Here is a 12805-nt window from a genome sequence, read left to right on the forward strand (position 1 = left end):
GACTGAAATATTTGATGCATAGAAAAAGCGCCAAAAAACGGCCCCTCCCCCTCACACACAGCAGTGAGGGAGAACAGAAACTGTCAGAAAAACAGATTAAGCAACTGCCAAGTGGAAAAATAGTGCCCAAACATTTATTCACACAGTACCTCAGCAAATGAAAACGATTTTACATTCCAGCAAAAACGTTAAACATAATCTCTAGTTATTAAACAGCTTTATGTATTTCTTACAGTGTAATTCTAGTGAAGTACCATTCCCCAGAATACTGAAGTGTAAAGTATACATACATGACATTATATCGGTATGGCAGGATTTTCTCATCAATTCCATTGTCAGAAAATAAAAACTGCTACATACCTCTATGCAGATTCATCTGCCCGCTGTCCCCTGATCTGAAGTTTACCTCACTCCTCAGATGGCCGAGAACAGCAATATGATCTTAACTACTCCGGCTAAAATCATAGCAAAACTCTGGTAGATTCTTCTTCAAACTCTGCCAGAGAGGTAATAACACACTCCGGTGCTATTTTAAAATAACAAACTTTTGATTGAAGATATAAAACCAAGTATAATCACCATAGTCCTCTCACACATCCTATCTAGTCGTTGGGTGCAAGAGAATGACTGGGAGTGACGTAGAGGGGAGGAGCTATATGCAGCTCTGCTGGGTGAATCCTCTTGCACTTCCTGTTGGGGAGGAGTAATATCCCAGAAGTAATGATGAACCGTGGACTGATCACACTTAACAGAAGAAATATTGATCGGTAATCTCACCTCCTGAGATTCCCAAACCCCTTGTGCTGTCAGAGACCCCCACACAGCTCCCCAACCTGTAAGACTTGCATCTGTTGAAATTACAGTCCAGGTCGGAAGAACAAAAGAAGCCCCCTGAACTAAACGATGGTGATCTGTCCACCACGTCAGAGAGTGTCGTACAATCGGTTTTAAAGATATTAATTGAGATATCTTTGTGTAATCCCTGCACCACTGGTTCAGCATACAGAGCTGAAGAGGCCGCATGTGAAAACGAGCAAAGGGGATCGCGTCCGATGCCGCAGTCATAAGACCTAGAATTTCCATGCATAAGGCTACCGAAGGGAAAGATTGTGACTGAAGGTTTCGACAAGCTGATATCAACTTTAGATGTCTCATGTCTATCAAAGATAGAGTCATGAATACTGAATCTATCTGAAAACCTAAAAAGGTTACCCAAGTCTGAGGAATCAATGAACTTTTTGGTAAATTGATCCTCCAACCATGATGTTGAAGAAACAACACAAGTCGATTCGAATGAGATTCTGCTAAATATGAAGACTGAGCAAGTACCAAGATATCGTCCAAATAAGGAATACCACAATACCCTGTTCTCTGATTACAGACAGAAGGGCACCGAGAACCTTCGTAAAAAATTCTTGGAGATGTAGCTAGGCCAAACGGCAGAGCCACAAACTGGTAATGCTTATCTAGGAAAGAGAATCTCAGAAACTGATAGTGATCTGGATGAATCGGAATATGCAGATATGCATCCTGTAAATCTATAGTAGACATATAATGCCCTTGTTGAACAAAAGGCAGGATAGTCCTTACAATTACCATTTTGAATGTTGGTATCCTTACATAACGATTCAATATTTTTAGATCCAGAACTGGTCTGAAGGAATTTTCCTTCTTTGGTACAATGAAGAGATTTGAATAAAACCCCAGTCCCTGTTCCAGAACTGGAACTGGCAAAATTACTCCAGTTAACTCTAGATCTGAAACACATTTCAGAAATGCTTGAGCCTTCGCTGGGTTTACTGAGACACGGGAAAGAAAAAATCTCTTTGTAGGAGGCCTTATCTTGAAGCCAATTCTATACCCTTCTGAAACAATGTTCTGAATCCAAAGATTGTGAACGGAATTGATCCAAATTTCTTAGAAAAAACGTAATGAGGGCCGCACCTTCATGTGGACTTAGGAGCTGGCTTTGATTTTCAAAAAGGCTTGGATTTATTCCAGACTGGAGATGGTTTCCAAACTGATACCGCTCCTGAGGATGAAGGATCAGGTTTTTGTTCCTTGTTGTGACAAAAGGAATGAAAACGATCATTACCCTGGAAAGAAAGGGAAAGCAGAGTAGACTTAGAAGACATAACAGCATTCCAAGTCTTAAGCCATAAAGCTCTTCTAGCTAAAATAGCTAGAGACATATACCTGACATCAACTCTAATGATATCAAAGATGGCATTACAAATAAAATTATTAGCATGTTGAAAAATTGCTATGAGATTTATGATCTGTTACTTGTTGCGCTAAAGCTTCTAACCAAAAGATGAAGCTGCAGCAACATCCGCTAAAGATATAGCAGGTCTAAGAAGATTACCTGAACACAAGTAAGCTTTTCTTAGAAAGGATTCAATTTTCCTATCTAAAGGATCCTTAAGGAAGTACCATCTGCCGTAGGAATAGTACGCTTAACAAGAGTAGAGTCAGCCCCATCAACTTTAGGGATTTTGTCCCAAAACTCTAATCTGTCAGATGGCACAGGATATAATTGCTTAAAACGTTTAAAAGGAATAAATGAATTACCCAAATTATTCCATTCCCTGGAAATTACTTCAGAAATAGCACTAGGGACAGGAAAAACTTCTGGAAAAACTACAGGAGATTTAAAAACCTTATCTAAACGTTTAGATTTAGTATCAAGAGGACCAGAATCCTCAATTTCTAATGCAATTAGGACTTCTTTAAGTAAAGAACGAATAAATTTCATTTTAAATAAATATGAAAATTTATCAGCATCAACCTCTGAGACAGAATCCTCTGAACCAGAAGAACCATTATCAGAATCAGAATGATGATGTTCATTTAAAAATTCATCTGAAAAATTAGAAGTTTTAAAAGACTTTTTACATTTACTAGAAGGAGGAATAACAGACATAGCCTTCTTAATGGATTTAAAAACAAAATCTCTTATGTTATCAGGAACACTCTGAGTATTAGATGTTGACAGAACAGCAACAGGTAATGTAACAGTACTTAAAGGAAATATTATCTGCATAAACAGTTTGTCATGACAAAACAGTACAAACAACAGCTGGAGGAACAGATACCATAAGTTACAGTAGATACACTTAGCTTTGGTAGCTCCAGCCCCAGGCAGGGATATTCCAGAAGTATCTTCTGACTCAGCTTCAACGTGGGACATCTTGCAATATGTAATAGAAAAAACAACATATAAAGCAAAATTGATCAAATTCCTTAAATGACCGTTTCAGGAATGGGAAAAAAATGCCAGTGAATAAGCTTTAGCAACCAGAAGCAAAAAATCAATGAGACTTAAATAATGTGGAGACAAAAGTGACGCCCATATTTTTTCGCGCCAAAAAAAAGACGCCCACATTATTTGGCGCCTAAATGCTTTTGGCGCCAAAAATGACGCCACATCCGGAACGCCGACACTTTTGGCGCAAAAAAACGTCAAAAATGACGCAAAAAATAATTTTTGCCCCAAAAAAGTCAGCGCCAAGAATGACTCAATAAAATGAAGCATTTTCAGCCCCTGCGAGCCTAACAGCCCACAGGGAAAGTCAAATTTTTAAGGTAAGAAAAAAATGAATTATTCATATGCATTATCCCAAATATGAAACTGACTGTCTGAAATAAGGAATGTTGAACATCCTGAGTCAAGGCAAATAAATGTTTGAATACATATATTTAGAACTTTATATAAAAAGTGCCCAACCATAGCTTAGAGTGTCACAGAAAATAAGACTTACTTACCCCAGGACACTCATCTGCATGTAGTAGAAAGCCAAACCAGTACTGAAACGAGAATCAGTAGAGGAAATGGTATATATAAGAGTATATCGTCGATCTGAAAAGGGAGGTAAGAGATGAATCTCTACGACCGATAACAGAGAACCTATGAAATAGACCCCGTAGAAGGAGATCACTGCATTCAAATAGGCAATACTCTCCTCACATCCCTCTGACATTCACTGCACGCTGAGAGGAAAACCGGGCTCCAACCTGCTGCGGAGCGCATATCAACGTAGAATCTAGCACAAACTTACTTCACCACCTCCATAGGAGGCAAAGTTTGTAAAACTGATTTGTGGGTGTGGTGAGGGGTGTATTTATAGGCATTTTGAGGTTTGGGAAACTTTGCCCCTCCTGGTAGGAATGTATATCCCATACGTCACTAGCTCATGGACTCTTGCTAATTACATGAAAGAAATAATATGCAGAGATACGGATATAAAAATCCAGTATAAAACCATTTAAAAACTTACTTAGAAGCTCCCAGTTTAGCTCTGTTAAAAAGGTTAGTCTGTGACACCCACTGCAAGTGGTTCTATAGCAAAAAAACAGACACTCCCCCTTTCCCCTTCCTCTGCATATGAAAAGACTGCACAAAATTTAACAAGCTGGAGTAGGTATACATCCGTATTCTCCTAAAACTTTGGGGCTTGGTTAGAAGTCTGAAAAACATAATTTATGCTTACCTGATAAATTCCTTTCTTCTGTTGTGTGATCAGTCCACGGGTCATCATTACTTCTGGGATATAACTCCTCCCCAACAGGAAATGCAAGAGGATTCACCCAGCAGAGCTGCATATAGCTCCTCCCCTCTACGTCAGTCCCAGTCATTCGACCAAGAAACAACGAGAAAGGAGTAACCAAGGGTGAAGTGGTGACTGGAGTATAATTTAAAAGATATTTACCTGCCTTAAAACAGGGCGGGCCGTGGACTGATCACACAACAGAAGAAAGGAATTTATCAGGTAAGCATAAATTATGTTTTCTTCTGTTATGTGTGATCAGTCCACGGGTCATCATTACTTCTGGGATACCAATACCAAAGCAAAAGTACACGGATGACGGGAGGGATAGGCAGGCTCATTATACAGAAGGAACCACTGCCTGAAGAACCTTTCTCCCAAAAATAGCCTCCGAAGAAGCAAAAGTGTCAAATTTGTAAAATTTGGAAAAAGTATGAAGCGAAGACCAAGTTGCAGCCTTGCAAATCTGTTCAACAGAGGCCTCATTCTTAAAGGCCCAAGTGGAAGCCACAGCTCTAGTGGAGTGAGCTGTAATTCTTTCAGGAGGCTGCTGTCCAGCAGTCTCATAGGCTAAACGTATTATGCTACGAAGCCAAAAAGAGAGAGAGGTAGCAGAAGCTTTTTGACCTCTCCTCTGTCCAGAGTAAACGACAAACAAGGAAGAAGTTTGGCGAAAATCTTTAGTTGCCTGCAAGTAGAACTTGAGGGCACGAACTACATCCAGATTGTGTAAAAGACGTTCCTTCTTTGAAGAAGGATTTGGACACAAGGATGGGACAACAATCTCTTGATTGATGTTCCTGTTAGTGACTACCTTAGGTAAGAACCCAGGTTTAGTACGCAGAACTACCTTGTCTGAGTGAAAAATCAGATAAGGGGAATCACAATGTAAGGCTGATAACTCAGAGACTCTTCGAGCCGAGGAAATAGCCATTAAAAACAGAACTTTCCAAGATAACATTTTTATATCAATGGAATGAAGGGGTTCAAACGGAACACCCTGTAAAACGTTAAGAACTAAGTTTAAACTCCATGGTGGAGCAACAGCTTTAAACACAGGCTTGATCCTAGCTAAAGCCTGACAAAAGGACTGGACGTCTGGATTTTCTGACAGACGTCTGTGTAACAAGATGGACAGAGCTGAAATCTGTCCCTTTAATGAACTAGCTGATAAACCCTTTTCTAAACCTTCTTGTAGAAAAGACAATATCCTAGCGATCCTAACCTTACTCCAGGAGTAACCTTTGGATTCGCACCAGTATAGGTATTTCCGCCATATTTTATGGTAAATCCTTCTGGTAACAGGCTTCCTAGCCTGAATCAGGGTATCAATAACCGACTCAGAAAAACCACGTTTTGATAAAATCAAGCGTTCAATTTCCAAGCAGTCAGCTTCAGAGAAGTTAGATTTTGATGTTTGAATGGACCCTGTATCAGAAGGTCCTGTCTCAGAGGTAGAGACCAAGGCGGACAGGATGACATGTCCACTAGATCTGCATACCAAGTCCTGCGTGGCCAAGCAGGTGCTATTAGAATTACTGATGCTCTCTCCTGTTTGATTTTGGCAATCAATCGAGGAAGCAGCGGGAAGGGTGGAAACACATAAGCCATCCTGAAGTTCCAAGGTGCTGTCAAAGCATCTATCAGAACTGCTCCCGGATCCCTGGATCTGGACCCGTAGCGAGGAAGTTTGGCGTTCTGGCGAGACGCCATGAGATCTATCTCTGGTTTGCCCCAACGTCGAAGTATTTGGGCAAAGACCTCCGGATGAAGTTCCCACTCCCCCGGATGAAGAGTCTGGCGACTCAAGAAATCCGCCTCCCAGTTCTCCACTCCCGGGATGTGGATTGCTGACAGGTGGCAAGAGTGAGACTCTGCCCAGCGAATTATCTTTGATACTTCCATCATTGCTAGGGAGCTTCTTGTCCCTCCCTGATGGTTGATGTAAGCTACAGTCGTGATGTTGTCCGACTGAAACCTGATGAACCCCCGAGTTATTAACTGGGGCCAAGCCAGAAGGGCATTGAGAACTGCTCTCAATTCCAGAATGTTTATTGGAAGGAGACTCTCCTCCTGATTCCATAGTCCCTGAGCCTTCAGAGAATTCCAGACAGCGCCCCAACCTAGTAGGCTGGCGTCTGTTGTTACAATTGTCCAGTCTGGCCTGCTGAATGGCATTCCCCTGGACAGGTGTGGCCGATGAAGCCACCATAGAAGAGAATTTCTGGTCTCTTGATTCAGATTCAGAGTAGGGGACAAATCTGAGTAATCCCCATTCCACTGACTTAGCATGCATAGTTGCAGCGGTCTGAGGTGTAGGCGTGCAAAAGGTACTATGTCCATTGCCGCTACCATTAAGCCGATCACCTCCATGCATTGAGCTACTGACGGGTGTTGAATGGAATGAAGGACGCGGCATGCATTTTGAAGTTTTGTTAACCTGTCTTCTGTCAGGTAAATCTTCATTTCTACAGAATCTATAAGAGTCCCCAAGAATGGAACTCTTGTGAGAGGAAAGAGAGAACTCTTCTTTTCGTTCACTTTCCATCCATGCGACCTTAGAAATGCCAGAACTAACTCTGTATGAGACTTGGCAGTTTGAAAGCTTGAAGCTTGTATTAGAATGTCGTCTAGGTACGGAGCTACCGAAATCCCTCGCGGTCTTAGTACCGCTAGAAGGGCACCCAGAACCTTTGTGAAGATTCTTGGAGCCGTAGCCAATCCGAATGGAAGAGCTACAAACTGGTAGTGCCTGTCTAAGAAGGCAAACCTTAGATACCGGTGATGATCTTTGTGGATCGGTATGTGAAGGTAAGCATCCTTTAAATCCACTGTGGTCATGAACTGACCCTCTTGGATCATGGGTAAAATAGTCCGAATAGTTTCCATTTTGAACGATGGAACTCTTAGGAATTTGTTTAGAGTCTTTAAATCTAAGATTGGCCTGAAAGTTCCCTCTTTTTTGGGAACCACAAACAGGTTTGAGTAGAACCCTTGTCCTTGTTCCGACCACGGAACCGGATGGATCACTCCCATTGTTAACAGATCTTGTACGCAGCGTAGAAACGCTTCTTTCTTTATCTGGTTTGTTGACAACCTTGACAGATGAAATCTCCCTCTTGGGGGAGATAATTTGAAGTCTAGAAGGTATCCCTGAGATATGATCTCTAGTGCCCAGGGATCCTGAACATCTCTTGCCCAGGCCTGGGCGAAGAGAGAGAGTCTGCCCCCTACTAGATCCGGTCCCGGATCGGGGGCTCTCGGTTCATGCTGTCTTTGGGGCAGCAGCAGGTTTCCTGGCCTGCTTGCTTTTGTTCCAGGACTGGTTAGGCTTCCAGCCTTGCCTGTAACGAGCAACAGCTCCTTCCTGTTTTGGTGCAGTGGAGGTTGATGCTGCTCCTGTTTTGAAATTCCGAAAGGGACGAAAATTAGACTGTCTAGCCTTAGCTTTGGCCTTGTCTTGAGGTAGGGCGTGGCCCTTACCTCCCGTAATGTCAGCGATAATTTCTTTCAAACCGGGCCCGAATAAGGACTGCCCCTTGAAAGGTATATTAAGTAATTTGGACTTAGAAGTAACATCAGCTGACCAGGATTTTAGCCACAGTGCCCTGCGTGCCTGTATGGCGAATCCTGAGTTCTTAGCCGTAAGTTTGGTTAAATGTACTACGGCCTCCGAAATGAAAGAATTAGCTAGTTTAAGGACTCTAAGCCTGTCCGTAATGTCGTCTAGCGTAGAGGAACTAAGGTTCTCTTCCAGCGACTCAATCCAAAATGCTGCCGCAGCCGTAATCGGCGCGATACATGCAAGGGGTTGTAATATAAAACCTTGTTGAACAAACATTTTCTTAAGGTAACCCTCTAATTTTTTATCCATTGGATCTGAGAAAGCACAGCTATCCTCCACCGGGATAGTGGTACGCTTAGCTAAAGTAGAAACTGCTCCCTCCACCTTGGGGACCGTTTGCCATAAGTCCCGAGTGGTGGCGTCTATTGGAAACATCTTTCTAAATATTGGAGGGGGTGAGAACGGCACACCGGGTCTATCCCACTCCTTAGTAACAATTTCAGTTAGTCTCTTAGGTATAGGAAAAACGTCAGTACTCGCCGGTACCGCAAAGTATTTATCCAACCTACACAGTTTCTCTGGTATTGCAACAGTGTTACAATCGTTGAGAGCTGCTAAGACCTCCCCTAGTAGTACACGGAGGTTCTCCAATTTAAATTTAAAATTTGAAATATCTGAGTCCAATCTGTTTGGATCAGAACCGTCACCCACAGAATGAAGCTCTCCGTCCTCATGCTCTGCGAGCTGTGACGCAGTATCAGACATGGCCCTAGCATTGTCAGCGCACTCTGTTCTCACCCCAGAGTGATCACGCTTGCCTCTTAGTTCAGGTAATTTAGACAAAACTTCAGTCATAACAGTAGCCATATCTTGTAATGTTATCTGTAATGGCCGCCCAGATGTACTAGGCGCCAAAATATCACGCACCTCCCGGGCGGGAGATGCAGGTACTGTCGCGTGAGGCGAGTTAGTCGGCATAACTCTCCCCTCGCTGTTTGGTGAAATTTGTTCACATTGTACAGATTGACTTTTATTTAAAGTAGCATCAATACAGTTAGTACATAAATTTCTATTGGGCTCCACCTTGGCATTGGAACAAATGACACAGATATCTTCCTCTGAGTCAGACATGTTTAACACACTAGCAAAAAACTTACAACTTGGTTATAATCTTTTTTAGCAAAAAACGTACTGTGCCTCAAAGAGGTACTAACGATTAAATGACAGTTGAAATAATGAACTGAAAAACAGTTATTGCATCAAATTTTAAAACAACACAACTTTTAGCAAAGGTTTGTTCCCATTAGTAAAAAACAACACTAATTAAATTTGTACATAAGAAAACAAAACAACGTTTTTTATACACAGTCACTATAAGAATTCTCACAGCTCTGCTGAGAGAATTTACCTCCCTTCAAAGAAGTTTGAAGACCCCTGAGATCTGTCAGAAATGAACCGGATCATGCAGGACATATAAAAGTAGCTGACTGGAATTTTTTGATGCGTAGCAAAGAGCGCCAAAAACGGCCCCTCCCTCTCCCACACAGCAGTGAAGAGAAACGAAACTGTCACAATTAAAGCAAAAAACTGCCAAGTGGAAAATAATGCCCAAACATTTATTCACACAGTACCTCAGCAATGTAAACGATTCTACATTCCAGCAAAAACGTTTAACATGAGAATAGTTATTAAAAGGATTAGTGACCTTAACACAGTAGTTCCGGTGAAATACCATCCCCAGAATACTGAAGTGTATACATACATGTCATTTTAACGGTATGGCAGGCTTTTCTCATCAATTCCATTCAGAAAATAAAAACTGCCACATACCTCAATGCAGATTCATCTGCCCGCTGTCCCCTGATCTGAAGCCTTTACCTCCCTCAGATGGTCGAGAACAGCAATATGATCTTAACGACTCCGGTTAAAATCATAGTAAAAAATCTCTGTCAGATTCTTCCTCAAACTCTGCCAGAGAAGTAATAACACGCTCCGGTGCTATTTTAAAATAACAAACTTTTGATTGAAGTCATAAAAACTAAGTATAATCACCATAGTCCTCTCACACATCCTATCTAGTCGTTGGGTGCAAGAGAATGACTGGGACTGACGTAGAGGGGAGGAGCTATATGCAGCTCTGCTGGGTGAATCCTCTTGCATTTCCTGTTGGGGAGGAGTTATATCCCAGAAGTAATGATGACCCGTGGACTGATCACACATAACAGAAGAAATCAGCACAATGTTATTTAAAAATAAGCAAGGACTATACATTGCTTAAAAAAAAAAAAAAAAGCTGTATAGGCTATATAAATGGATAATCTACAAAACATTTATGCAAAGAAAAAATCTAGTGTATAATGTCCCTTTAAACAAAATAGGTTATCCATGAAAAGATGGTCAAGAAAACATAGCCAATCAATTATCTACTGAGACACTTAAATTTTGTGAAAACTGTGCGTGTCCCACTTCCCTAGAGAGAGACCAAAACACAAAAGCTGTAACCTACGTATTCAAAATGATGCAGATTGCCCAAACTAGATATTTGATATGCAACATTTACAGAATTAGATTTTGGGTCTCTCTATGGAGTGTGGAACATTGCAATTTTTTTTTTTTTAAAACACAAAACAAAAAGATGTTTAATAACTTTTTATTTGCTTAAACATTAAAAGAACAATATTCTCCCATCATAATTAAAAATCAAATCTTCATTTTAAAAAAAGGTTAAGTAAAAAAAATACACAATTTTAAGACATAATACTCGTATGCTAAATTACTTGAAAGTGATGCACCAAAACTAAAAAAAAACTGCCAAGAAAATATCACCTGAACATCTCTATGTAAAAAGGGATGATATTTCACCTCAAAATGTCTCCAGCTCATAATAGTAAGTGCTCTGCGAATAGCTATCCTTCAGTATGTTGAACCCCCCCCCCACAATAGCAGCAAATCAGCTTCATCAGTGCTGAATTCACACTTTACTGTCTCCTTAATATCATGAGATCACAGTAAAGCAAACATTGGGAATAATGATACGTAATTCTGATGTTGGCTGCTTCACCTAGTGCGGTAGCGTGCTACATGTAGTGATGGGGCTCTCTGTGATTAGAGAGGCCTGTGATGCGCTATTTGAAAAAAGAAAAAAAAAACAGCAATGCAGAAGAGGACGGTTTTGTGCTGGAGGTAACTATACTTTTATGTAACAAATGAGGCTTTTAAAAAATAAAATTCAAACAAAAGGTCAATCGTCATGTTACATAATTCTGCACATACTGCAGAATTATGTATCGTTATTCCCAATGTTTTCTGTCCATTTAAACTGAAATATTGTGAGATTTCATAGAAAAATTAAATAAACTGCAAAGGAAATAACATAACATGACTGTGCCCATGCTCCCTAGCAAGTCCTGGGACTAGTATCCTGATTGGCTGCTTAAAATCCCTTTACAATGGGATGTGGCTACTCCGGAAATTGTGAGGTAAAATATTTTCCCTTTTTACAGAGATGTTAAGGTGATATTTCTAGTCAGCTTTTAGCAGCTTTGCTGCATCGTTTTCAATTGCTTCAACATTTGGGTATCGTGTCCCTTTAATCAACATTTGAACTCACCTTATCTCTTGCAGTAAGAAATCTTGGATCATCTTGAAAAGCTTCTTTTACTAATTTGCTAAATCTGTTAAACAAGGTCAATAACTGCTCTACATATTTTTCAGAATCCTTGAGGAAAACAAAGAGAAATGAAAATTAAGAAAAATCCTGCGACTGACAGTTACATATGGTTTTAACTACAATAAAAGACTAGGCATGAGAGAGAGATTTTTATTTATGTGTAAGAATCAACTCAACCTAGTAAATATTTAATTGAACTAAAAACAAAAAGTTATGTAAAATGTAATAAGTCAATTTTGTGTCCATCTGATAGTGAAACACATTGTCAACATTATAATATTATTTAAAGACACAGGTGCCACTTACAGTAGTAATTGTTTCTGCAGCTGCTACCATGTCAGCTAAACCTGCACTGACAATGTGCTCCTCCAGATCTTTTAACATTGGCTCAATCCCATTTGGAACTTTATCCATAAGAGAAAACATTAAATGTAGTTCTGAAAAATAAATATGATATTTTAAATGTTGACATTTAATGGTCCAAACATCAAAGTAAGTTAATATATTACATCCGTGTAAGCTAGCAGCAAAATTCTCCCTTTGAGAAAGTGAAATCAGGTTAAAGATTTAAAGGAACATGAAAGTCAAAATTCAACTAATGATTCATACAGAGCATGCAAGTTCCGTATTTTTCGCTCCATAAGACGCACTTTTCCCCCCCTCAAAAGTAAGGGGAAATGTCTGTGCGTCTTATGGAGCGAATGTGTGTGCGCCCTGGAGCCAAATCACCAAGTGCAGGGGCAATGTTCCCTCGAGTGAGCGCGGCAGCACATTGATTTGATTGACGTGTACAAAAAAATTATTTCCGCGCACCAAGGGGCAGTTGAGATAGCACCTTACATGTGGAGGCTGCTGTGGCCTGGAGAAATGGAGGTGGTGCTGAGTATCTAATTGTAAGTTTAGACTTTAACTTATTTGGGGCATGTTTGAGGTCTGCCTGGCACCATATTGCATTACAGAAAGTACTATATCTGATTACTTATCAGCAGGCTCTGGCGAATGGCGAGCAGAGAACTTATAAAA

General features: G+C 40.6%; 1 protein-coding gene across 2 annotated transcripts in view; it reads right to left on the reverse strand.

Moving 5' to 3' along the window:
• The window catches only part of CUL5 (cullin 5), a 281093-nt gene that overhangs the window by 80596 nt on the left and 187692 nt on the right, over positions 1–12805 (reverse strand). For both annotated transcript variants that reach the window (XM_053708551.1, XM_053708552.1), the window contains 2 exons: positions 12089–12219; positions 11723–11830 (listed from right to left, as the gene is read on the reverse strand). In XM_053708551.1, the coding sequence (XP_053564526.1) occupies positions 11723–11830; positions 12089–12219 (239 nt within the window). The remainder of the gene's footprint in view (positions 1–11722; positions 11831–12088; positions 12220–12805) is intronic.

This window comes from Bombina bombina, chromosome 3, assembly GCF_027579735.1.
Source record: "Bombina bombina isolate aBomBom1 chromosome 3, aBomBom1.pri, whole genome shotgun sequence".
Taxonomy (NCBI): domain Eukaryota; kingdom Metazoa; phylum Chordata; class Amphibia; order Anura; family Bombinatoridae; genus Bombina; species Bombina bombina.